Here is a 27,636-nt window from a genome sequence, read left to right as displayed (position 1 = left end):
GGCCCATTCCAAAACATTAACTTTATTCTTCTTTAAACATTCTTTGGCAGAATAACTTCTGTGCTTAGGGTCATTGTCTTGCTGTATGACCCACTTTCTCTTTAGATTAAGTTCACAGACAGATATCCTGACATATTCCTTTAGACTTTGCTGCTATAATTCAAAATTCATTGTTCCATCAATGAAGGCAAATCATCCTGGCCCAGATGCAGCGAAACAGGCCCAAACCATGATACTACCACCACCATGTTTCACAGATGGGATAAATTTCTTATGCTTAAATGTGGTGTTTTTGTTTCTCCAAACTTTCCATTCCTCATTTAAAACAAAACTGGACAAAGTATTGGAGCTTTTATTTGACCTTAAACACTTCTTTGATTTTTCTTTGCCTTGCTTTCTTTTTTTAGCAGGCCCCAGAGGAGGAGTTGTGCAACTTGCTGACTAACATTGTGTTCCGAGTATTGTGGACTGGCACAGATGGCACAGAGGATGCAGTGTGGAGAGAGAGAGGGCAGGTTTTCTCTGCCCTCACCAAACTGGGCTCTTCCTGGCAGCTTGTGCGCCAACCGGATGATATCAAGCGCAAGTAAGAAGCACATTTCATTTCACCTCTGTCGAGCAACTAGCATACCACTGGGGTGTGCCCTGTGTGCAATGCCTGAAATGCTCTGAAGTGATTTGAAATACCAGTTACAGGGTAGCTCAAACCCCTGACTGATAAGAAACATCTGTTGCTTGATCTCTGCAACTAGTCGTATACAGCATCTGTTCACATCAACTGGAAGGGTGGATTAAGCAGTAAGGCCTCAAGGTCAAACATGATGAATCTCCAGGCCTCGTCCTGTTATAGCTGTCATGACTGAGTGTTTAAAATTCCATGTCCTATATTTAGTAAGCTAACTGAAACCTCTCAACAATGAGTGTGTGTGTGTATGTGTGTGTGTCTCCTAAACTATTTGGTCAAAACCTTGGTTCTCAATTTGGAAAAAGACTGAATAAATGAAATTTGTGGCTTACTTTATTTTCACTTGCAGTGTGCACAATAATGTGCTTGATTATAGGGTTAATCAATCTGGTAATACTTTTTAATTTGTTTATACCGTGCCGTCCACTAATATCGGCACCCTTGGTAAATATGAACAAAGGCTGTGAAAAAAAAATTGTTTGGCCTTTTGATATTTTGTTAAAAAAAAATTCACAAAAATACTCTGCTCGGTTGAAATTGTTTAATCATGACTTCCTGTTTCACGGGGATATAAATATGAGGTAACACATAGGCCAAACTCCCTTAGTCATTCATCACAATGGGTAAGACCGAGGAATATAGCTATGATGTGCAGCAAAAGGTTGTTGAGCTCCACAGAATGGGAAGTGGCTATAAGAAAATAGCACAAGCATTGAAAATGCCCATTTCCACCATCAGGGCAATAATTAAGAAGTTCCATTCAGTTGAAAATGTTATGAATCAACCAGGAATTGGATGTGTGTCTATATTATCTCAACTCATTGTGAAGAGGATGGTTTGAGTGGCCAAAAAATCTCCAAGGATCACAGCTGGAGAATTGCAGAAGTTAGTTGCGTCTTGGGGTCAGAAAGTCTCCACAACTACAATGCAAAGTCACCGACATCACCACAAGCTGTTTGGAAGGGTTTCAAGAAAAAAGTCTCTATTCTCATCCAAAAACAAACTCGAGCGTCTTCAGTTTGCCAGACACTACTGGAACTTCAAATGGGATCGGGTCAATCGGGTCAATAAACACCAGAGGTGGTTTTGGCACACACAGAGAGGTAGCCATATGGAAAAGTACCCCATGCCCACTGTTAAATATGGTGCTGGCTCTTTAATGTTCTGGGGCTGCCAGAGGACCTGGACATTTTGTTAGGATACATGGCATCATGGACTCTATCAAATATCAACAGATATTAAATGAAAACCTGACTGCCTCTGCCAGAAAGCTTAAAATGGGCCGTGGTTGGATCATCCAGCAGGACAATGATCCAAAACATACATCAAAATCAACACAAAAACAGTTTACTGACCACAAAATCAAGGACCTGCCCTGACCATCCCAGTCCCGTGAATCGAAACCCATAGAAAACCTGTGGGGTGAACTGAAGAGGAGAGTCCACCAGCGTGGACCTCGAAATGTGAAGGATCTGTAGAGATTCTGTATGGAGAAATGATCTCAGATCCCTTGCTATATATTCTCCAACCTCATCAGGCATTATAGGAGAAGACTCAGAGCTGTTATCTTGGCAAAGGGAGGAAGCACGAAGTTTTGACTAAAAGGGTGCCAATAATTGTGGCACACTTATATTTAACAAAGATTTTTTTCGTTAAACCTGTGTTGTGTTTGCAATTGTTTGATGTCCATGAGAGCAGAGTATTTTTGTGATTGTTTAAAATAAAAGATCAAAAGTTTAAACAATAAAGACAATTTTTCACAGCCTTCTTTGCTCATATTTACCAAGGGTGCCAACATTAGCAGAGGGCACTGTAGTTATGTTTATAATGTTAAATTAGTTCCTGTTATCCTGTTATCATTCTCACAGAGATACTCATGTGAGTATGTTTGTAAGATGTTACTATAGAATCAATACCATATTAAAACAGGCGCATTAATATAAACCTTACAGCCAGAGCTGCCGTTATAGAAAATGAATCAACAACTTCTGACCAATCAGAATCGAGCATTCCACAGTGTGTTCTTGCTTTAATGGGTACTGCTTCGTTTATATTTTCTTCCTGTATATTGACTCTGTGTTTGTGTTTCAGTCTTTTGGAGATGATGCTGGAGTCGTCTCTTTCAGACCTGCGGGACTCTCAGGGCGTGTCTTTGCCTCATATTCCCTCTTTGCTTCGTCTCCTTAGACTGCTACAGGATTTCCTGTATGCAGAGGGCACTGACAATCAGACACTGTGGAGCGAAAAGGTACAGGATACGGGTATAAGCATGGCACTGTTTTCCATCTGTCATACTTACATGATAAGGAATTTTCATGTAAATGATAGAAATAAGCATAAGGTGAATACAGTATATTCATAGCTTAACACTGTTATATACACTTATACACGCGCACACACACACACACTGCAATGTATATGATAGATGTCATGGTGCAGTCCCTCTATAAAGAGAAATGTTGCAACTTCCTGTTATTGCACGCTGTAGTGCACATTTCCTTGGCCATGAACTGTTAATGAGTAGTGTGTCTCCTCTGGTCTGCGTGTGTGCTCAATTTGGTGTCTGTGTGTGCATTTTTTCAGATCTTTGAAGGAGTGGTGAATCTGCTCGACAGGCTGCAGGCGTGGCACACCACTTCTGCAACAGCCGGCGCTACAGAGCTCAAACGGATGGCTCAGATTGGTCTGTGGATCATTACTGGATACATCCAGCAGCAGAACACACAGGTACATGATAACACACATCCAGGCACCCAAGCCCTGAGCTTTCTCAAGCAGCCTGAAGTAGCTTCTTGCATTTGACCTTTGGAAAGAAGATTGTTTTTGCAGGATGAGTGGAGAGCCATTAGCGAAACTAAAAGCAGCGCATGTCAAACAAATGTTAATGTCAGCGTTCTGCCGCTCTGCTTTATCACAGCTCCGTTGGCCTTCTTTCTGCAGCTGAAGATAAAGGGAACTTGCAGACACACACACACGCACAATTTATGATGCCTTTTAATACCTACCATCTTTACCAACCCTTCAATCTCATGGCAAGTCATTTCAGAGAACTAAATATATTCCCAGTTTAGTCACAAGTACAGAATGACCAAAATGTCAAGATTTAACATTTAACATCAGCTATTTCCTGTTACCTGAAATGACACACAGCTCCCAAAATACCTGGAATGCAGTTAAGAAATGACACAAATTGTTCAGGATTGCTGTTTTCACAGGTCCTCAAAACACAAAACGCTTTCGGTTGTAATGTTTGCATGCATGTTCTTTATAGATCATGTGCTAGAGCAGCTGAAATGGCTGAAAATTCACAGATTGAAAGAATCTATCTGGAAGAAGCTTTTAATATATAAACCATCTCTGGGTCTCAGTGAACATATACTATATAGCCAAAAGTTTGTGGACACCTGACCATCACCCATATGTTCTTGTTGACCCTCCCATTCCTTTGCTGTAATAATAACCTCCACTCTTGTGGGAAGGCTTTATGCTAGATTTTGATGTGTGGCTGTTGGGATTTGCTCGTTCAGATAGTGAGGTCAGGCACTGGTGTCAGGTGAGAAGTTCTGGCTTTCCAGTTCATCCCAAATGTGTACAGTGAGGTTGAGGTCAGGGCTCTGTGCAGGTCACTTGAGATCTTCCATTCTAACCTTGGCAAAGCATGACTTCATGGGCCTGGACTTGTGCACAGGGGCATTGTCATGGCGGAACATGTTTGAGCCCGTTAGTTCCAGTGAAAAGATATTGGATTGCTGTAACATGCTTTACAATTGTATGCTTCCAACAGTTTGGGGAAGAACTACATACGGGTATGATGGTTAGGTGTCCATAATCCTTTGTATGTATATATATAGTGTATCATAAGTGAGTGCAGTGCTTTATGTGACTCTACATATTTATGATCATGTCATCTGAATGTTTATTCTGCATCTGCACTGTTTGTTTGCATAGGTGTGTGAGATGGCGTGTGTGAAGCTGCACAGTCTGCTGCAGACTGTGTTGTGTCTCTCATGGGACGAGGTGTGTTTCCTGTTGGGCCGTCTGGGAACCACTCTATGGCCTGCAGAAGGTATGTCTCTGACGATTGGTACAGCAGGCATAGAGGCAGTGTTGAGGCCCCTGGTGCCGGTGGTGCGCACGCTCCTGGACCAGCATGCCGATCCGACCAAGCTGCAGCAGCTCCTGCCCAGCCTGCCCCCCACCAACGGCAGCGCCACCTTCGCCCAGGACCTGGTGTCCTACTGCAACACAGCCGAGTGGCAGCTCTTCTACTGCAACCATGTGAGTACATGTAGAGACTGAAACGATCTTTCCCGTGGCAGAAACATCTCCTTACAGGAAACTTCCCCATATGAACTAGTGTAAGATTTAATTATTCACAGGGTGGACACGGGTTTGTTTTAAGACAAGGACACCGATCCTGTATGCACATGAATACTAGTATGTATACCATATTTAGACCAGCTCAAGATGAAAGCAGTCTGCATTGCCAAAGCAAGGCAGAAAAGTAGGTGTGATTTATCTGCAGTATCTCCCAGCTGGAAAATCAATCTTGGATTTAGATTAAACAGATGTCTAGCCCGCTGGCTCTGGAGAGGCTTTATGGAGCAGAATATGACAACACAGTCATTAATCCACTCTGTTTGTATATACAAATCACACACTATATTAGCATTCCATGCCTGAATTTTGTGTGTGCGTGTTGCTTTGTGTAGCTAATGTTCAGATATATTGTATCTGTGCAGTTTCTGTTCAACCCTTTGTATTTGTGTATGTCCATATTTCCAGATGTGTTCTATGCCTGAAGCCTTAAATGAATTGTGAACTAATCCCTGTGGGGATTCCCCCCCCCCCCCCCCCCCCCCCCCTTCCCTTTCAAGGTGAGACCCACCATGCAGCAGTATGAGCTGGACACTTTTGGGAAAAGCCACGACTTACTGTCCAACTTTTGGAACTCGTGTTTCGATGACCTCATGAGCACTGCTGAAAAGAAGGACAAGGACAAAGCAGATTTCAAATCAAAGTTTCAGGTCTCTATGCAGTCATCTGCTGTTAGCAGTTAAATGAAACACAAAATGATGTTGCTGTGCTTTGTGTTAATGAAGAAAACATCCCGTTTTAACTCCTCTTCATGTTTGTGTTTGTGTGTGCGTGTGTGTGTGTGCTCAGGAGTTGATTGTAGACCCATACCTGAAGCGTGTACGCATTGAGAACAGTCGCTATGTGAGTGCACAGAAGCTAAATAACAGCCAGCAGGGGGTGGTGTGGAAGCACTGGAAATCCCTGCGCAGGCTGCTCACCAGTGAGAGGGGAACTTGGGCAAACAGGTGTGTGTGTGTGTGTGTGTGTGTGTGTGTGTGTGTGTGTACACATCCAGGGTCCTGTAGGAACTTATTTTTCGTCAATACTCACTGTGCCTTCTGTGCTTGTTGATTTATAGGATTATGAAAGCTGATTTTGAATCAGTCATTCAGTAACATGTAGTGACAGTACATTAAAGTAATGACATATAATATTAATAATAATAATAATGATAATGATAAATTATCTGTTGCTTTATATTCAACAGTGTAGATGTATGATGTACAAAATGCCTGGGATTCATCCCATTAAAAGGGCATTTTTGATTAATTTTGGTGTGTTTATGCTTTAGGGATGAGCCAGAAGTGAAGTGGAAGCTGTCTAACGCAGAGACGTACTCCAAGATGCGTTTGAAGCTCGTGCCCAACTACAACTTCGACTCCCACAGCGAGGCCAGTGCACTCCGGGATAACATGGGTGTGTCTCACGTTGGATATGGAGCATGGATTTAATTCACTATATATACAGACGTAAACTCTGAAACTATGTTGAACCGTCGTGATGTGATTTTCAGTTATATGCTATTTATTTATTCAGTTATATATCACTTTTGCGTGCATGGCATTAGTATTTAAATCCATTCCCTGTGCTTTGCAGGAGCCGAGAGCCCTCGCAGTTCCACCGAGCCCCTCCCACTGGCTGTAGCCAAGGAAGCTAAAGTGAGTGACATGGAAGACGACCAACTGACAGAAGAAGACCTTCTCTTCATTGACAGCCAGTAAGCAGCCCCACCCATACAAAATATACATATTCAGAGGATAGCTTGGCAAACTATCCATGCAAAATAATACACGTGCTGGAAAAAACCTAAAGCGTTTTCCAGCATGTGCTGATGGTGAAATATTTAAAGATAAACTGTGGGTGTGACTGTTGGAGATGACTGAATTGCCAATGTGTGTGTGTATCAGGGTGGAGGAGGTGGAGGAGGAGAGCCAGAAGGAGAAGCTTGTGCTCTCTGAGGACTGTGAGCTCATCACTATAGTGGCTGTGGTAACAGGTCGCCTCGAGGTTACTACACACCATATCTACTTCTACGATGCCAGCAGTGAGAAGGAGGAGACAGAGGAAGGTATGGACAAGACTGTAGTCTTGTATATATTTATTAAAATCAGCCATAACATTAAAACCACCGACAGGTGACATGAATAACATTAATTATCTCATTACAATGGCGCCTGTCAAGGGGAGGGATATATTAGGTAGAAAGTGAACAGTCAGTTCTCGAAGTTGATGTGTTGGAAGCAGGAAAAATGGGTTAAGTGTAAGGATCTGAGCTACTCTGACAAACGGCCAAAGGGCCTCTGTTCCTTGGGGAAAGAGGCACTAATTTGCCACCAGGTAACTAAAATCATCGTGTGATTTGATGTAGTTTTCTAATGGAGTGAAGAATTTGAAGGTGTACTTCAATTTTTCACAGAGAACATTTTTATTACAAAAGAATAGCAAATATGCTAGAAACCCTCATAGAATTTGTAATGGTTTTACTGGTTATAATGGGAATTGTATTGGTTTTAATGGAAACTGTAATGGTCCCTGTGGGTCCCTGTGGGTCTCTGTTGGTAATTTGTTGCCTTCTATTGATGGCATGTTATGTCTAGTAGATGTCATTAAGGTCAAATAATGGTAATTTTTTAACGGTTAGCTGATGGTTTGTAATGGTATTTGTAGTGGTAACCATTAGAATTTCTGTGATGGGTTTTTTTTTTAGGGTACTTTTTATGGCCTGTGGTTATAACATCCCAAATGGCTTAGATTATGGAAAATATTTATAGATGGACTAAATACTTACTCTACATGTGGGACAGGAAAAATACATTGTCACACAAATTGTCCTCAAATGTAATGGAGAAGTCAGGAGAGGTTATTCTGTCTGAAGAATTTGGCATGGAGTTTGCATTATGTTGATTGGTATCATTTTAGCTACTGTACATTAATCTTGAAGAGCAAAAAGAATTAAACTTTCTGACACCAAGTTGGAATCTTAGTTGATGTTGGAGTTCAATCTTAGAAATCTGTGCACATTTCCCTGAACACTTGAATCGAGCACATACGGGAGTGTGTCTATTAGAGTTTAAATGTTGCCGTGTGTTGGTGCAGGGATAGGCTTCGATTTCAAGCGGCCACTGAGTCAGCTGAGAGAGGTCCATCTGAGACGCTATAACCTGCGCCGCTCGGCCCTCGAGCTTTTCTTTATCGACCAGGCTCACTACTTCATCAACTTCAAGAAGAAGGTGAGCTCAAATCCATTAGTAATCATTAGCGCTGATGTTACACACCCTGCACAAAGGAATGGGAATGTACTGATGCTTTTTTTTTTTTCCTGACTACCACAGGTGCGGAACAAAGTCTACTCCAGGATTCTCGGACTTCGGCCACCTAATCTGTTTTACTTCGGATCACGCTCTCCTCAGGAACTCCTCAAAGCCTCCAATCTCACTCAGGTATTTCATCTAACCTTTTATCCGAAGCAATTTCGTGTTCATTTGATATAGAGGAACGCAGAGTGATATTCTGAATAACAGGGAATACGTAGTTCATATATCTATATTTGTGATGTGTCATTTGTGCTCTTTGTAAAGCCCTTTATTAGAAAACCAAGAAAGAAAACTGGTGTTCACTTAATTCAAGTTTAAGAATTGAGGAATTGTTTGTCTTCAGTCTGTTCATTGTAGCTTTGTTGTCGTGGATATTTTTTGTACAGATATTGATTGTGTTTTGTGTGTATGTCTGGCAGAAATGGGTGTGCAGAGAGATCTCAAACTTTGAGTATCTCATGCAGCTCAACACCATCGCCGGTCGCACCTACAACGATCTGTCGCAGTACCCTGTGGTAAAACTCCACTTCATTTACTTTCTCAAGTGTATTTTACCCTTTAACTGGTGTTTCAGTGAATTTGCTTTTACTTCATGCAGACCTGCTGTGTGTGTGTGTGTGTGTGTGTGTGTGTGTGTGTGTGTGTGTGTGTGTGTGTGTGTGTGTGTGTGTTTTTAGTTCCCTTGGGTGCTATGTGACTACACATCTAGTGTACTGGACTTAGAAGACCCGGCTGTGTTCAGAGATCTGTCTAAACCCATCGGGGTGGTGAACCCTCGCCATGCCCAAGATGTCCGAGAGAAGTGAGCTCCTTTATCCTTATTGTACACTCCTGGGCAAAAAGATGGGCCAAGCCCAATATGGCAAAATATTAAGCTTCGAATGATCTCAAGAACAAATAATTTGTCCGTAAATGAGCAAGAATGAAGCGAATGCACTCCTGAGACCTCCTGTGCTACCATTTGCTTGTGTACTTTAGCTGCAGTGAACTGTTTGTGGGGAAAAGCTAGAAACAAGGAAATTCACTTATATAGTCTTCTTGTATGCAAAGGTATAATCCATGATAATGATAAAAATGTTTGATGTAAAATTCAAGCCTACACATGACCGTGTGGCAAGTAATGCTGATATTTGGTGCGACTCGAGTACAAAATAAAGAAAAATTGATGATCTATGACCTATGATTTGTACAACATGGATTAACCTTTAAAGTGCACCTATTATGGTTTTTAAATATTACCTTTCATGCAGTGTGTTAGAGCTGTTTGTGAATGTAAAAAGTCTGGAAAGTTTCAAAAATCAAAGCGCACGATAAACGGAGTGATTGACTCCCAAAAGAAGGAAGCGATTCTGAACGGCTGAATCGAGTCGTTAGTAATTCCAGACTTTACTTCCGGTACTAACCTACGCAGGTTTGTAACAACAAGCCCCGCCTCTGGTCTTCATCGACTGCTCGCGTACAGACGGAGCTGAAAGTCATTACGATAGTGGTCGTTCCCTTTTTGAAACACGCTGTCAGTGGTAGACCAATCACAACAGACTGTGGCATTTGACCAATCAGAGCAAGGTATGCTCTCTGAAAGGAGGAGTTTAGAATGAATCCTTTAGAACGGATCATCGAACGAGTCGTTTGTGACACTGGGGGGTAAAAAGGTAATGCTTCAGTTTAAATTATGAGCACGTTAAAGTGTTTTTTGATCTTGGATGCATGTAAATCTATTGTATGAGACCTTTAAAACAAAATTAGGCACGTTTCAAAGCCATAATAGGTGCGCTTTAAAGTCAAAGCTCGTTATTCAGTAATTCATCCAAAGGCATTCTTTACTATGACTTATTCAGTAATTACAGTGAAACTAACAGGACAGCGTATGTACAGTAGTTACAAAAGAATGGTAGTCTGGACCTGCTGATGGCTGCGTGGAGTTAAACTGCAATTTAACGTGTGTGTGTGTGTGTGTGTGTGTGTGTGTGTGTGTGTGTGTGCGCGCACAGGTACGAGAGCTTTGAAGACCCTGCAGGCACAGTTGATAAGTTCCACTACGGCACACACTACTCCAACGCAGCAGGCGTCATGCACTACATGATCCGCATGGAGCCTTTCACCAGGCTGCACATCCAGCTGCAGAGTGGCAAGTAGGGTCCCACATCACACTGACAGCACACTTAACACCTGACAGATGAGCGTATACATGACCGCCTAGTACTTGACTAGGAATCGCTTTATGCATTAGAAGATAAAGGTTGTTTTTAGAGATGGCATACCACTTTCTCTTTTCCGATACCGATACTGAAACCTTGAGTATCAGCCGATACCAACATTTATCAGATATTTATTTCTTTTAAAACTACAAAGCTTTACAATTCTTTTTTATTTTCTGAAACACATCATGTAAAAAAAAAAAAAATAACAAGGATGCTAAAAACATGCCTTATACAAAACAACAGCTTTGTTTGCTCATTCTGTTAAACTCAAGCACTCAAAAATCACTTCCATTACAAATAAAATACAACTATAATAAAATCAAATCCAGCAGGGGAAAAAATGCTAACATGTTTTCATTTGTTACATGAGTGGATCTGATTTTCTCATTTTTCTCCAATATCTAATCCACAATTATTATTTTTGTTGCCAAACTGAGGAGTTTTTGTTCTTCTAATCATACCAGTACCAAAAAATTGAGTACCTTATCTAAAAAGTATGATCAGAATTATTTGAAAGTATAGTGTCATTATCTAAATAAAATTTCAACACTTTATTTAAAAAAAAAAAAAAAAAAAGTATTTTTAAATTGCCAAAACTGCAATCATGTCATATGGGTTTTTTTCTGGTCGCTGTAGCCATATTTACAGCTGTCAGTGTGTTAAAGTCCCTTAATTCCGTTACATCCAGCAGCTTCACGAATATAAAGATTACATGAAACAGTGACAGTTGTGAATGCGGATTACTGGTCACAGCTTTTGTTTGAAATTAAACTTTTGTGTTAAAGCAGTGGTTAAGGAGTCACTGGTAGTGTGTCATCATGATTGGCCAGTAGATGGCATTGTTGCACATGAGCAGGCTGAGCTCTCGTTAGCATTTCCCAAACCTAGGTTTGTTTCATGGTGCGGTCAAAGCTTTAAACTAAATTAATTATTCATTACCGAGGTCATATTATATACAAAAAATATAAGGTACTCACTCATGTTAATATTTCACGATATAACTTCAATCACAGTGTGTACAAGAAATACAAATATTCATATGAGGCTGTACGTGTATTCCTATGAATAAGCCATTTTGAAGCATTCATTTTTTTAAGCCTCCTGATGCATTTCGTTTTTGTCTCTGTGTGTTTGTTTGTGGTGTGTTTGCAGGTTTGATTGCGCAGACAGACAGTTCCACTCAGTAGCAGCAGCATGGCAGGCTCGTATGGAGAGCCCAGCGGACGTGAAAGAGCTCATCCCGGAGTTCTTCTACTTCCCAGAATTCCTGCAGAACATGAATGGTAGATATCAGCACAGAGCATTTATCTTTATTCTTTAATGGCTTTCATATGGACACTCCGTTTCTCCTGACTTACAGCTGCGGTCAGAAGTTTATATAGCCCATGCAGAATCTGCAAAATGTTAATAATTTTAAAAAAATAAGCGGGATCTAATCTTTCATTTTGTTTTTATTTAGTCCTGCCCTGAAAAAGCTATTTCACATAACAGATGTTTACATATAATCCACAAGACACAATAATAACTGAATTTACACAATGAACCAGTGCAAACGTTTACACCCCTCAGTGAATCAGTGAATGTTAGCACCTTTTGTAATAGTTGTGTGAGTCCCTCGGTTGTCCTCAGTGTGAGGACCACACATCATATAGTCACTGATGGAAAGGGGTCAAATATGAAGGAGATTCTGGAAAAGTAAAGAATGTGCAGGACCTGGAGGATTTTTCTGAAGAACAGTGGGCAGTTTAACTGCTCAGGAAAAACAAGGGACTCATGAACAACTCTCACAAAACATAAAAACAGTCGCTGATCATCCAGTTAACGACTTACAGTATTAAGAATCAGGCGTATGTAAACTTTTGAACTGGTTCATTGTGTAAATTCAGTTATTATTGTGTTTTGTGGACTATATGTAAACATCTGGTATATGAAATAGCTTATTATTATTATTATTATTATTATTATTAATTATTAACATTTTGCTGATTCTGCAAGGTGTATGTAAACGTATGTCCTCAACTGTATGTAGCTCATCCCTTGCACATATCTCCTTATATAACATCAAATTGTGCTTTTCCACCAGACAGTGTGATATGGTCTAGTTACTAATCCTCATGCAGAACTATTTGTTAATCAGGCATATTGCATATATATCACATCTACAACGTGTGAGCCAGTGTTCCTGTTAAGTATGAGACACAGTGAGTTTCTTTTAATGGCGGAGAGCAACCCAAAGTGTCGATATTCATTTAATAATAATTTTACTGATGTAAACTAGTGTTAAACTAAATATATTGAATGGAAAATGATTATAAATGATAATGATTATAAATGATTATAATAGAACTGTTTTAACATATATTTCGTTCTACAGGGTTCAATTTGGGCTGTCTTCAGGTAAATCAGGAACAAGTGAATGATGTGGTACTGCCACGCTGGGCCACCTCCAGAGAAGATTTCATCAGGAAACACCGCCAGGCACTGGTAATTTATACACGCAGACGTGTATACACATATGCACAATCAGGCAAAGTCTGGGGCTTAAGTGGCATTCACACATGTGTACCTTGCCTGCATTACACACACACACACACACACACACACACACACACATCTAACATTGTGGTTGTGTTTGCAGGAGAGTGAGCATGTGTCTGCCCACCTGCATGAGTGGATTGATCTGATATTTGGCTATAAACAGCGTGGCCCCGCAGCTGTCGAGGCACTCAACGTGTTCTACTACTGCACGTATGAAGGTGAGACATACTGCAGTTTAAATCAACCACCAGTGTTCACACACATTTCTGAATGTACTCGATGCCTGCTAGAATATTCATGATTTGACGAATATCAGCCGCCATAATCAGTCTGATTTCTATGTAGCACATCTGTAGGGTCTGTGTGATTACATGAAGTAGTCATTTCAACACATTTCTCAATACTGAGAAAAGAACAGAAAGACCATTTACTTAGAGGCTCATTTGCGATGGAGGCTTAAGAGCAGCCACTGTAATTCCTGTATTAAACATAGAAAACACTATTGTATTAACCGTTGCTGTTGCGCAATCTACCAGTAAAGTTCTTAAGAAGAAAGACATGAGAGAGAGTCTTCTCTTCACCGCTCTTGTGGTCTTCACAGCAGTTCCAGCGCAGTAAAAGCAGTCTCGTGAATGAAACATGACGTGGCGCCTGTTACTGGAAAATAATCAACAACGGGTTGCTATGATATTCTCCTGAAGTTGATTATTTTCCAATAATAATTTTTTTTATACCATGGTCATGCAATAATATACAAGTTTCAACAGATGCGAGACAAAGCAAACCTGAACAACAAGCCACATCCAACATACGCACAACATGTACAGTGAAGGTTGTGTCATGTGCTCTTCAGGTGCTGTGGATCTGGATGCCATAGCCAATGAGACTGAACGCAAGGCCCTGGAGGGCATCATCAGTAACTTTGGGCAAACACCTTGTCAGCTTCTCAAGGTAGGACCTCAACACATGTTAACTACTGCATCAGCTCTAGTCCATGAAACGTTTTATGTGGCCTTTTTTCTCTATGTGCATGAAATATCCTCTTCTATTGCTATTTTTTAAATGCAGTATATAAACTCCAGTATATATATATTGCTTAACTACTGCATGTGGTTGTGCTTCAGGAGCCCCATCCTCCCCGTATGTTAGCACAGAGCGCGTCCAGACGGCAGGCACGTATCGACACTCTGCCTCCCAACCTCTTCGAGCAGCTGGACAAACTCAGACCATTCGTCGAGGTCAGACCTCACTTTTAGTGGAGATAATGGAAACAATGCAGTCTTGTTAGATGAATTAAAACAAGTGTTTGTCTGTATCTGTGTGTCTGCAGGTGGTGCATGATGGTGTGCCTCTAGTGCAGGCTATGGTGCCCAGAAATCAGACCCGCTCCTTCATCATCCCGGGGTCTGATGTGCTGGTAAGACATGAGCATCTTCTTACACACACACACACACACACACAGACACACACATGGATCCAAATCTGGATTTTTTCCATACTAAGGCCTAGATCTCATTATCAATAGTTAATAATATAATATAACCATCCAGGCATGACGCAAAATATGCTTGATCAACACCATCTTATTTCTCACTGTCTTATTTAGATCTGTCAATCACATACTTTTTTCATGACGCAAAATATGCTTGATCAACACCATCTTATTTCTCACTGTCTTATTTAGATCTGTCAATCACATACTTTTTTGATTCTACAAAGCTCTCTATGCAAGTGGTGTGTTTACCTTCTAAAAGTCTCTGTCATGTGTCTGTGTTAAACCAGGTGACTGTGAGTGCTAAAGGACAGATAGGAACACACAGCTGGCTGCCCTACGACAAGAACATCGCCAATTATTTTACTTTTACTAAGGACCCCACTATGAGCAATCCGAAGTAAGCACACACACACACACACACACACACACACACACAAATTGACACATGGCACATGGACATGGTCCAGTAATCCGTAATACTATTAAGTCCAGACTTATTAGCACTGCACTAATCCTTTCTTGGAAAGCAAAAATGCCTCCTTCTGTAATACACTATATGGCCAAAGGTATGACCATCACACCCATATTTGATTTTTGAACATCCCATTTCAAATGTAGTCCCCCTTTGTTGTTATAATAACCTCCACTCTTCTGGGAAGGTTTTCTACTAGATTCTGGAGCTTAACTGTGAACTCATTAGTAAGGTCAGGCACCGATGTTGGGCGAGGAAGAGCAGTCGGTTTTCCAATTCATCCCAAAGTAATCAGTTGGGTTGAGGACCAGGCTATCTTGGCCTTCTAAATCAATCTTGGCAAACCATGTCTTCATGCACCAGGCTTTGTGAACAGGGGTATTGTCGGTCTTAGTTCTTGTGAAAGGAAATTCTTAATGCTACAGCATACAAAGAGATTTAGACAATTGTGTGCTTCCAACTTTGTGGCAACAGTTTGGCAAAGACCCACATATGGGTGTGACAGTCGGCTGTCCACATATTTGCCTTATAGTGTATCTGAGAAGATCAAAGACATTTGTAGAGGGATATTGGGCCTCTCCCACAGGCAGAATATTTCAATTTCCTTTATATTCTTGGGTTTGTGCATGTGGCGGTCCCATTTCAATTCAGGCCACAGGTTTTCAATGAGGTTCAGAAACTAAGAACGCCTGTCCTTGCAACCATTTGTGTGTGTGTGTGTGTGTGTGTGTGTATGTGTGTGTATGTGTGTGTCTGTCTGTTTTTAAGGATGATGTAATTTATTTTTAGGGGTGTAAACATTTTGCCATGTACACTGCCCAATGTTTTGAAGGGTGCCAATACTTCTGGAATTGTTTCAGTAATGTGCCAGAAGCAGTTTTAAATTGTACTTATGCGCGTGTGTGTGTGTGTGTGTGTGTGACTTCTAGAACGCAGCGCTTCCTGAATGGCCCCTTCTCTCCAGGGGTGGACATCGGGGCCCAGGTGCTGGTGGTGTCCAGTGACGCCCGTCTGCTGTTCAGCGGGGGACACTGGGACTGTAGTCTCCGCGTCACCACACTGGCCAAGGCCAAACTTGTGGGCAGGATCTGCAGTCACATAGGTGAGACATGAAAACACAACCAGACATTCAGAAATACACAGTCTGCGATAAGCACCCAGAGATCTAGAGCGAAGCAGTGCAGTGTTCTGATATGAAGTATAATAGTTTAATAGCTGTTTTATAAAGAGCTGTCTTTCACATCATTCCCAGCTGGTTTAAAAAAAAGAAAAGATAATATTTCGGATCCTAACTACTAATTAGTATTTATACTAATAAGCCTAAATACAAATACAAAGGGGCAGTGGTGGCTTGACGGTTAAGGCTCTGGGTTATTGATCAGAAAGTTGGGGGTTCAAGCTCCCAGCACTGCCAAGCTGCCTCTGTTGGGCCCTTGAGCAAGGCCCTTAACCCTCTCTGCTCCAGGAGTGCTGTATCATGGCTGACCCTGCACTCTGACCCCAGCTTCCTGACAGGCTGGGGTATGCAAAGAAAAGACTCATTATCATAAATACAAATTGGCATTTTCTTGAAACTGGTCATAGTAATGCATGTACAGTACTCTAACGGTGAAATATTCTTCTGACACTGTGTGTTTTAGACGTGGTGACATGTCTGGCTTTGGACCTGTGTGGTATCTACCTCATCTCAGGCTCTCGTGACACCACCTGCATGGTGTGGCAGGTTCTCCAGCAGGTCTGTCGAGTGTTTAATAAATCGAATACTTCATGATGTTGAAGCTGTAGAATGTAGAACATTTAGGACTGCAGCAGGTATCCCCAAGAGGAGCAAAATCTGCAGCCAGTTCACAAGTCTGTGCTCATATCATTGTGAGAAAATGACTATAAAATATTAGATTATTAATATAATTATATAGATATTAATATAAAACTCTATGATAAACATTAAACTACATTCGACCCTCCTACAGTGGGGTCCAAATGAACGCACTAGCAAAAAGTAAAATAATAAAACATGGCAGGGTGTGCTGTTTTAGGAAGAAAAAATATCAGTCACGGTGGTGCGAAGTTCTTACCACCCTGTCATTGAGTCTTTTCTTATGACAGCTCATCGCAAAGTGTTTTATTCCTTTTTACCCCACACCACCCCAATTTTCCAACTATTATATTATATTATATTATTTATTTATTTATTTATTAATGAACAACACATCAGTGTTTTAGCCTTTTATGGTTCCATTTAATGCTGTGGAAAGTCCATGATGCAACTTAGTTCCTGTTATCACGTGACGTTTTAGCAGTCGTTCCCTCACCAGCATCTATTGTTTCATCACTTGAAAGCAAAAAAAAAATAAAAATGCAGCTTATGTTCTAGAGAACCCAGAACATTCTCTGTCCTGAAGGCTTTCCCATGGTGGAAAACTTACTGACAGTTACAAAGTTCTGACAACCTGGTTTTATCCATTTATTATTAGCTACTAGATTATGTGAAGTACAATACCTCCATACACGTCCCTGTGAATGAGCTGCTACTAGCGAATATATATTAGAATACAGTATAGAACTAGCACTGTGCTAGATTCACTCTCTCTCTCTCTCTCACTCTCTGTCTCTCGCTCGTGTAGGGTGGTTTCTCCAGTGGTCTGTCTCCACGGCCAGTGCAGGTGCTGTGTGGTCATGATGCAGAGGTCACCTGTGTCTCCATTAGCACTGAGCTGGACATGGCTGTATCCGGATCAAAAGTTAGTCACACTTAAAGCTAGTCAGACCTCGCCTTCTCCGTGTTGCCACAAAATACACGTTTTGCTTCACTTTCTGCGTCTCTCGCAGGACGGGACGGTGATCGTGCACAGCGTCAGACGAGGTCAGTATCTACGCACGCTGCGTCCTCCCTGTGAGAGCTGCGTTTCTGTCCGGGTTAACCAGCTGCAGGTGGGAATGGAGGGTCACTTGGTGGCACAGACCATACTGGAGGGCTGTACTGCTGGGAAGGCAAGTCATCTTATTTACTTTTCTGGACTGCATAATGTAGTCTGTGCTGCTGATAGTCTGACGTGTTTGGGTATTTATTTATGTGTGTGAATGTGTATGCATGGCATTCCAGGAGAAGTGTGCGCTGCATGTGTACTCTGTGAACGGCACACTGATGGCGTCTACAGTGCTGGAGGAGCCAGTGTCGGCACTCTATTTGGTTTCGGACTACCTCATCCTGGGCACACTACAGGGCAACCTGCACATTAAAGACCTGTTCAGGTAATCAGTACCGATCCGTCTCTCGTTCGTAATTAGCTCTGCCTCTTTCTGGGTTCTAGTGGAAGCTATGTTTAATCTTTTGATTGACTGTGTACTCCATCCTGCTCCCTTATCTGGTCTTCAGTTTGTCCCTCTGGTGAAACCTACAGTGAGGTCCAAAGGTCTGATACTACTAGTTTTCATCACAAATGATATCAGAGTGAAAAGTAGAATCTTAGAAATATTTACATGAATTTCAGAGTTTCTTAGTATTAGGTATAGTCAAGACGTTGCACTTTTCCTTTATTATTATTATTAAAACTTTCTGATTATTTCCAGTCTTAAACAATAGAACATCCGAGATTTTCAATGTGGTCTCAAACGTTTAGACCCCACTGTACGTATAACTCGAGCCTGTTTAGTAAGTGACAAAACCGACGAATCCTTAAAGAACCATCACGGATATGGTTTTGCAGTCCTAGGACCTAATATTTTGTGTGTATGTGTGTGGGTGTGTGCTGCAGCTTAGGGCAGGCTACTAAGCCCTTGGCGCTGAAGCTCCCTATTCGCAGTGTATCAGTCACCAAGGAGAGCAGTCACATTCTGGTGGGACTGGAGGACGGCAAACTCATCGTTGTGGGAGCTGGGAAACCAGAGGAGGTACACAGAAGAGTGTATTTAAAATATAAAGTCAGAACATTGTGTCTGATTTGACTGTATTGAAGATCAAAACTTTATGGCATAATATCTAAAAATCACAGTGGAATAATTCTTCATCATTTATGAATTGTCACATGAGTGGAATTTCAATATGAGTCTCAATTTGACATCGGCATCGGTATATTTGTTTAACAGTAGACAAACCTGTGAAAATGTATCCTAACAAGCACAACTAGTTAGATACCTAGCTTCTGAGTACTACATCGTCCTCTAATAATTTGGCAATTAGATGGTGTTGGGTCAACATGGAGCTTATCTCTTGACATCACTAACTAGGCATTAATCGAAGGAAGTATCGACTCGATGGTTAAAGCCATGGGATACTAAGCACTGTAACATTTAGCGCTTTATTAGGAACACCTGTACATCTACTCATTCATGCATTTATCAGATCAGCCAATGGTGAGTCAGCAGTGCAGTGCATAAAATACGCGCAGACACGGGCCAGCAGCTTCGGGTAATGTTCACATCAACCATCAGAATGGGGAAAATAACTGTGATCTAAGTGATTTTGGCTGTGGTATAATTGTTGGTGCTAGACGGGCTAGTTTGAGTATTTCTATAACTGCTGACCTCCTGGGATTTTCACACACAACAGCCTCTAGAGTTTACTCAGAATGGTTTAATAAAGTAAAAACATGTGTGGGACAGTTCTTCGGGAAGAAACCCCCTGTTGATGAGAAAGGCCAGACCGGTTCCAGCTGACAGAAAGGCCTATAGTAATTCAGATAAGCGCTCTGTACAATTGTGGTGAGCAGAAAGCATCTCAGAATGCACAACACGTCGAACCTTGAGGCGGATAGCCTACAACAGCAGAAGACACAGATGGTAGGGTTCAGAATTTGGCACCAACATTATGAATCCATGGACCCAACCTGCCTTGTGTCAACAGTCCAGGCTGGTGGAGGTGGTGTAATGGTGTGGGGAATGTTTTCTTGGCACTCTTTGTTCTGTTAATACCAATCAATCATTGATTGAATGCTACAGAACAAAGTGTACCAAGAAAACATTCCCCACACCATTATCTCCCATTCTGCCACATCCCAAAGCTGTTCTATACTCGTACTATATATATATATATATGTAACAATACTCAAATATTCTGTGGCAATCAATCATTGATTGAATGCCACAGAATATTTGAGTATTGTTACATACATAGTATATGAGTGTAGGACAGCTTTGGGATGAGGTAGAACGGGAGATTCACAGCATGAAAGTGCACCTGAAAAATCTGCAGGAAGTGCGTGATGTAATCATGTCAACATGGACCAGAGGTTGTGTTAAGAGCAAAGAGAGACTCAAAGAGAGGGTTGATTAACATGCTGAGAAAGTTTAGTGTTCAATAAATTGGTTAGCACTGTGTTCATAAATTACTGAAAACAATCCATATAATCGGAGCATATCTAAGACAGGTTGACCATACGTGTGGCAGTCTGAGAAAACCCGTCAGATTTCACTCTGGCTGAATTCTGGAAAACAGCCAGAATATTGAATAATCAAGATAAGATCAGAACTTTATACAGTAGAGCATGTCAAACTTTTACCATGTCAAAGGTTTTCCCAGGCCACCACACATAGAAATGACATTTTGCAGTTCGAAATCCAGATGTTTTTGTGTTTGTAAGTATGTTTCTTATTTTTCGGGAATCATAAAAGTCAAATTTTCTCTTTGTGTGTGTGTTCATTCAGTTGCGCTCGGGTCAGTTCTCTCGGCGTCTCTGGGGATCTACGCGCAGAATCTCTCAGGTGTCTGCAGGAGAGACCGAGTACAACCCTACTGAGCATGCTGGGAAATGAGCATCATACACACTCCACAAGCCTCCAATAGGCCTCATCACACACACAGACACACACACCTGAGATGTCAATCCTGAACACAGGTCTGCATACTTGGGGCTGCTGCTCTGGTTTTATGGAATAAAGCAGAGTCATCCAAAGCTGCACTTTTTAAAAGGAAAAAAAAAGAAAGAAAAAAGGGAAAGGAACATTTTCTATTTTATTGTTTTGGACTGTTTTTAGCAGAAATCATTCCAAAGATTGAGACTCGGAGAGAGGCGTACATTCTCATGAACTGCGACGTGGGCGTGGATTCAATTTCAGAGCCATGGAATTCTGGAATAACAGGACAAAGTCCTGACACACACACACGTATACTCTCCCTCACACACACACACTCACACTGTCTACTGGTGGGCGTCAAGCTGAGGGCACACACACCTCTTTCGAGCTGCTGGACACGGCTGGAGTGTGTCGTCATCTGTGGTGCTCGCTCCTGCTCTGTAATGCGGCAACTCTGAAAACTCGAATTCAAGCCACACTGATATACCAACAAACATCTTTTACCCCTGTGTATGTGTGTGTGTGTGTGTGTGTGTGTGTGTGTGTGTAATTGTGAGTGAGAGAGAGAGCGAGAGGCGAGAAAGAGAGAGCATTCGTTTATGCATTTGAGCGTGTGTGTGTGTGTGTGTGTGAATATCCCGTGGTTACACGCCGTTGCTTAAAGCAATAATCAATGCAGAGGTTAGGTTTAGTCCCTTTCACGTTTGCTTGATATTATGCTCTTGATGCACTCGAGTTTCAAAACAATTTGTAAAATCTGTGCCTTAAAATCTTTGTGTTTTCATTGTACTACACTGTTCTGTACATGTAATCATGTTTTTGTGTTCCACTCATGATGGTTGCTTGTGTGGGTTTTATTTGATTTTTTTTTCTAGGGCTTGTCCACTGGTTCCAGGTTTTTTCCACTTATCGTATAAGAAGTGCCTTTCTGCTTCCTATGTGAAAACACATTGCTTCGGAAGGGTATACTTCCTTTCCTGCTCATCAGTCAGGTATTCTAGCCCTCTCCCTGTCTTCTCTCTGATCTCTCTTAAGCTGTCAAGTGCCTCGGTCTCCGTTTAAAATCGTTAAAAAGTCGAACGAGTCTTACGTTAGCAATACACGAAACTGCTTTTACACAGCTCGTATGGCTGGAAGTCTCGCGTTAGGCAGAACGGCAACCATTTTGACTCGTCCTCACTGGTATGTTTTTCTTTTCCTTTTTTTTTTTTTTTTTTTTTTCTTTTTTTTTTTTTTGGTAAAACACTGAATCCTTTGAAGAGTGTTGGGTGTCTGTGGAACACATGGGAATGCGGCCTGGCCTGATGAGCTCGAGCTGCAGTATCCCACCCCCACTCAGCCCTGTGGACTGCCGCTCAGCACACGTCCTCTTTACCACCCAGCTTTCCCTGCTCACTTTTATTCTATTTTATTTTTTTTTTACACTCTAGTACCGGTCAAACACTGGCGAATGATATAAATGTTTGATGCCTTTTAAACGCTCACGAATGCTGTTTTGTCTGACTGTACCCACCTCACCTTATAGCTTTTCTTATCCCAGCATACTACACTCTGCTCATCACACTGAAGCCCTGTCCTTTGTGTTTCAAGTCTCCTTTGTAGTGAACGTTGCTGTGCAGAGTGAATGAGTCTCTTCATGTTCACCACTGCCTGTATTCTATTCATGCCCTGCACTCTGAGTAAACACAGTAGGAATAAACGACCTGAGGAGATGCCTTGCGGTGGGCTTTGGCACACACGCTGTTGAGAGATTTGTCTTCACATAAATTCATATTGTTGTGTTCAGTCTTGTATAACCGCCTCACACCTTGCAGTCTGCTTCTCTGTATTGGTTCTTTTATTTTTTCCTGGGTGTGTATGAACTTGAAATACATCATGTTTCTCTCAATTGTCCTGTTGTCTCATTTTGTAACTAACTTCAATTTCAGATATTTTTTTTTATTTATTTTGACAATGATACACAGTAAAAGAAGGAATAACTCTTGGGGTTAGGGTTAGGGTTTGTTATGGTTCGTACTCCTCCTGGAATTTTCAATACCCTAATTTCAATTAATGAGTTTGCTGCCTGTGAGGTGAGAATACACCCTGGATGGAATGCTGTGCAATCCTTCCCCTGACATGTTTTGCAGTTTTTTCTTTTGTATTTGATGAAATTTTTATTAACATACAACACAATAGCAGTTGAAGAAAGTGTGCGTGTTTGTGTATTAAGGACTAAGGCACCTGGTACCAGAGCATTGTTAGCGATGTAGGCATGTCATATGGGAAATTATGTTTTACTCCACAGGATGTTACGAAAGAGAAACACATTTTCACTTTAGGTCAGGGTGTCCCAAAAGTCTCCATATATGGCGGACTATGTTTGCCAGCACCACGTCGGTTGTGTCTTCATCAGTGGATGTTCGTGGACTTCTCGGTCATTCCATAACATTTCCAGTCTTTTTGAATTTGTTAATAAGTTTGGCAGCAGTTTCGTGTGTGTGATGTGCTCGCCATATTTCCTGTTAAAGTCCATCACAACTTGCGACAGCTTCCCGATCCAGCCGTGAGAATGATTCCAATATGTTCTTCTTTTGTCTTAATCTGCTAAAAAGTGTTAATTTTCCCTATGTATGGAGACTTCTGCGACACACAGTGTTCTAAGCTTTGATCTTTTATTCATTCCAAAATGCAATTCAGCAACACTTCAGTATAATAAGAAACAATTCAGCCAATAAGTCTGCACAAGCAGCTTAGAAGATTATTTTTTCATTTAGTGTTCTCACATTCTTACCTTATATTATTGTTGTTTTCACTTAATACACACTTTCTGTAAATGCACAGCCGAAATAATAAGTAGAATCGTTCTCTCTTTATTGACTGCTCCTTAATTTTATCATCTTAAATCAGTTTAAATTTTAGTACTTGATCAACTCCAGGGTACAGGGTAGTTAATGTTGGGTCAAAAGGTAGTAAGAACCAAGATACTTGTACTCAATTGTGCAAAAAAAAAAAAAAAAGATTCTCTTTAAGGAGAATCAAGCAGGTTTGATATAAGCAGGGTATTTGATTGATATAAAAAATCAAGAGTGTTTTAAATGCTCTGTGATCAGTCCTAGGATTTCCCCAGATAAACGTTCCCCAGAACGTTTCTGACCAGGATAAAGCAGTTTCTGAAGATACTGGTGATAACTGACAAGTGTTTTAAATGCTAGTAATGCTTTATATTACAGATCACAGAAGCAGTGATTATTAAGGAGAAGCATGTAGAACCTACAATAAGCTCAGAATATTCAAACACCGAATTTAAAAATAAATAATAATAAAAAAAAAAACACTAATAAGCAGTAAATATTTCCAAATAACCTCTGGGTGCCTGGATGCTAATATCGAATATGTGAGCCCATATCCTAAAGTGTTGACTGTAACTTTAGCAAGCATGCAGGCAGTAATGTCAAACCCCTAGCAGTGTCACAGCCGTGCATGAACGATTTCTCTTCAGTGGCTGATTCTGATTTTAAACCTCCTCGTCTCAGAACAACTCTCTTTGAAACGTCTCACTCTGCACGTCTCTGCTCCTGTCCTGACGTGTCAACCCAATCAGGGTTGAAAAGGTCACAGTTACCCTACGTTTATCTGGCTGTGGAATCCTTTGATGCACTCGTGGGCCGAACATCCTGTAGCTCTACCCATAAACACCCCAAGGGGGACAATAGAGCTGGGGGGGTGGGGGGGGGGTGGAGGGAGACAGCCTGTGGCCTTTCCAGCCAGAGCATGCTCAGAGAGCGACAGAATGAGAGAGGAACGAGGGGAGGAGGGGTTATGGTCACTATTCTGTCTCTGATCTGCCAGGCTGACAATGGGAGGACGGCTCGACACCTTGCTCTCCATAAAAGCAGGTATCTCCTTCCCCGTCCTGAGACAGGGGGAAGGAGGAAGAGAAATGGAAAGCCCCTGACAATTACTTGTTGTCTGAATGTCTACTGTTAGAAACACAAGCAGTTGTGAACACCCACAAATCCTCTCCACCCCTCCCAGATTCAGTGCTGACCACCTATTTGTTACCCTCTGGAAATCTGCAGGATGAGCCGCCACTGTTCTTTTTATTGCAGCTTTCTTTTCAGTGTTTTGTGACTTGTTACTCCTGTATGACATGCCTTGTGTACCTGATTATAGGTTTGGACTTGCAATGTAAATGCCATCTGGTGCTGCAACCACTGACGGTATGATGAATCAGATCTAGATATTGAACAATGTGAATACATAAGCAGAGCATAAATGCGAAATCTTATGTTTTTAAAGTGATTGAAAAGACTGCAGTATGGCATGCTCACATGCTTTACTGAATCAGCTGCATTTAACTTTTTTTTTTTTCATTGGCTTGACCTGCTGATTTCTACTACTTTGGCCCTAATATGATTGTTTTTTGGTAAATAAAAATAGACCTAAGAAGCTGTTTTAATCTTTTATGATGAATTGGACTAAATTAGTCAATTAAAAATAGTCATGACTAACATATCACTATAGTTTTTAACCTTTCAATTCACATACAGTACTGTGCAAAAGTTTTAGCCACCCTATTTATTTAGTACAAACCTTGTTATAGATTTTTATTTTACAACTTCTACATTATCGAGTCAGTACAAAAAAAACATGTTAGATTCCCAAACATTAGTTTTCCAGCACAAAATGAAACGTTACAGAAAAATGTTTGTATGTCAGTAAAGAAACCAGTATATTAAACGGTAAGAGACATTTTTCAGACAAAAACACAATGAAGGCTGCTGGATTTTGCTGCACAAATAAGAAGCGAGTGAGACAGTCAACGTCTCCAGAAGAACCGTGACTGGTTCTGCAAGATGCTCAATAAAACTTACAGCTCATTTCCTTATAAAACTGCACAAACTGTCCCTGAGGCTACTAATTTCCTTTTAAACAAAGTGTCATCACACCAAATATTGCCTTTGTTTCATATATTACTGTTTACTGCTCTTTATAGTGTTTTTTTTTATGTAGAAACATTTCATATCAATCTTTTTTGAAGGCATCTTTGCTCTACAGCAATTCTTTTGCACAGTACTGTACTCAAAATCATTCTAAAAATACATCAGGAAGCCACTGTAGCTTTCCGTTTTTTTTTTGTTTGTTTGTTTTATTTTTACCAGTCACTTCAAGAAAACACTTATACTGTTTGTCATTTTCAGACTGTAAAGATGACAATGAGGTGGACAATATGGAACAAACAGCAAGACAACTCTGATAAAGCTAATACACATCAATAGCTGCTTTTTAACCGAATAGAACATCAATAAAGCAATATGCAATCCAGTTGTTGGCTGTGTACAAGTCGTGCTCTCTGATCTCCTTCGTTCAAATGAATCAGTGTGCATTTTAATATGATTTGCTGAAATGGAAATCACATGTTTATGGTAAAGATCTAGAAAAACAATTACAGGACAGCCTCATGACACAAAACTCAACATATAAAATGCAATGAAGTCCACAAATGGGTTGAATGGACAGTAAATTGAACAATATTTACAGATGTTTAGATGTACAAATGCACATTAAGTAGTTTTATGCCTATTTTAAAAAAAATGAAAACGTCTTGACAATAACAAATTTAAAAAATTCAAAGTAAAATTTCAAGTAAAGAGTAAAACAACCAATAAAAATGATCAAATAATAATTAGTCTTTTTCATTTAAAGCTGTATATATTCTCTCTGGGAAGCTGTTTTCTAAGGAAATTGGATGTTAGGTTGTTCCAGGCTCATTGGGAAATTTAATACAGTTCTTTTTTCTTTGCAGGTATCCCAGACAGCCTTGATCATGTGGATTCTTTACCTCATATGGTCCATTACTTAATAAAATACTAAAAGGATCTTAATATTGGCATTTATTGAAAGAAATAATTTAGGAAAATCTGTCTTACATTCTTAAAATGTATTCAAGAAATAGTTCTGTAAGACAAAGTTTCCATACAAACGATTTACAAGACCGTGCTTATGGAATTTATTGCCATTTATTAAAAAAATTAAAAGTGTGTACACTGGAAGAATATTTGTTTTGAGCACTTTTGTTTGTAAATCATAAGTACAATTGAAAAAGAAAAAGAATGTTATTTATATATATTTTTTTGTACGTGTAAATCTGCATAAAGCAGAATTGTGTTGAGGTTCATTCTGATGAAGTGCTTGTAAAGCGTCAGCTGTGTTTTACTAAACTGAGTCTGTAAACAGTCAGTGGATTCTGAGACGCATATCTGTTTTATTCTTTTCTCTTTTCCTCAGTAGTCGCATACTTCTCTTTCTGTGTCTCTTTGAAGTTCTCCTCTCATTGTATTTTAGGGGCTGTCTCCATTTGTTGCCCTCTGAAGTATCCAGACCTCACGTGGTGCATCCCTGCGGCTTTACGACCACTGCCACTGACAGCTTGTTTATCTAGAAGACCCTCAATCCCTCGGATTCAAAAAGTGACTGGACTATCCGTCTCAAGTGAAGAAGAGCGTACAGGTTTAGACAGTGTAGGTCTTAATACACACACACACACACACATACACACACTACTATGAAAATGACGATGTTGGACTCCCATTCAGGGTGTATTCCCAGCTCAGGTGTTTCAGGGGATAAGCTCTGGATTCTAAACAGCCCTCCCTCAAAGCAAAATCATAAGGTTTTCACATGTGATTGTGTGAATAATATACGATCGCATGTGAAAATCACGTGGAAGTTCATTTCAACATGTTATGTCCTTAACACACGTGACATCATGTAAACAATATGGGATAATGTGTGAA

The 27,636-nt window shown here is 40.7% G+C and overlaps 1 protein-coding gene across 2 annotated transcripts in view; it reads left to right on the top strand.

Annotated features, from left to right (window-relative positions):
* nbeal2 (neurobeachin-like 2) overlaps positions 1-22,745 on the top strand; it is a 66,426-nt gene extending 43,681 nt beyond the window's left edge. For both annotated transcript variants that reach the window (XM_053681217.1, XM_053681219.1), the window contains 28 exons: positions 408-586; positions 2,777-2,933; positions 3,269-3,412; positions 4,634-4,963; positions 5,563-5,712; positions 5,852-6,009; positions 6,336-6,460; positions 6,641-6,761; positions 6,952-7,112; positions 8,141-8,274; positions 8,377-8,484; positions 8,778-8,873; positions 9,036-9,160; positions 10,350-10,490; positions 11,712-11,842; positions 12,934-13,043; positions 13,198-13,315; positions 13,951-14,048; positions 14,222-14,335; positions 14,428-14,514; positions 14,880-14,989; positions 15,994-16,166; positions 16,705-16,799; positions 17,689-17,805; positions 17,894-18,055; positions 18,168-18,316; positions 18,820-18,955; positions 20,708-22,745. In XM_053681217.1, coding sequence (XP_053537192.1) covers positions 408-586; positions 2,777-2,933; positions 3,269-3,412; positions 4,634-4,963; positions 5,563-5,712; positions 5,852-6,009; positions 6,336-6,460; positions 6,641-6,761; positions 6,952-7,112; positions 8,141-8,274; positions 8,377-8,484; positions 8,778-8,873; positions 9,036-9,160; positions 10,350-10,490; positions 11,712-11,842; positions 12,934-13,043; positions 13,198-13,315; positions 13,951-14,048; positions 14,222-14,335; positions 14,428-14,514; positions 14,880-14,989; positions 15,994-16,166; positions 16,705-16,799; positions 17,689-17,805; positions 17,894-18,055; positions 18,168-18,316; positions 18,820-18,955; positions 20,708-20,815 — 3,837 coding nt within the window. In that variant the 3' untranslated portion in view covers positions 20,816-22,745. The remainder of the gene's footprint in view (positions 1-407; positions 587-2,776; positions 2,934-3,268; positions 3,413-4,633; positions 4,964-5,562; positions 5,713-5,851; positions 6,010-6,335; positions 6,461-6,640; positions 6,762-6,951; positions 7,113-8,140; positions 8,275-8,376; positions 8,485-8,777; positions 8,874-9,035; positions 9,161-10,349; positions 10,491-11,711; positions 11,843-12,933; positions 13,044-13,197; positions 13,316-13,950; positions 14,049-14,221; positions 14,336-14,427; positions 14,515-14,879; positions 14,990-15,993; positions 16,167-16,704; positions 16,800-17,688; positions 17,806-17,893; positions 18,056-18,167; positions 18,317-18,819; positions 18,956-20,707) is intronic.
* Positions 22,746-27,636: the final 4,891 nt, after the last annotated feature.

Source organism: Ictalurus punctatus, chromosome 1, assembly GCF_001660625.3.
Source record: "Ictalurus punctatus breed USDA103 chromosome 1, Coco_2.0, whole genome shotgun sequence".
Taxonomy (NCBI): Eukaryota; Metazoa; Chordata; class Actinopteri; order Siluriformes; family Ictaluridae; genus Ictalurus; species Ictalurus punctatus.
Note: the sequence above shows the minus strand (reverse complement) of the source record. Positions and strands in the feature narration are given on the sequence as shown.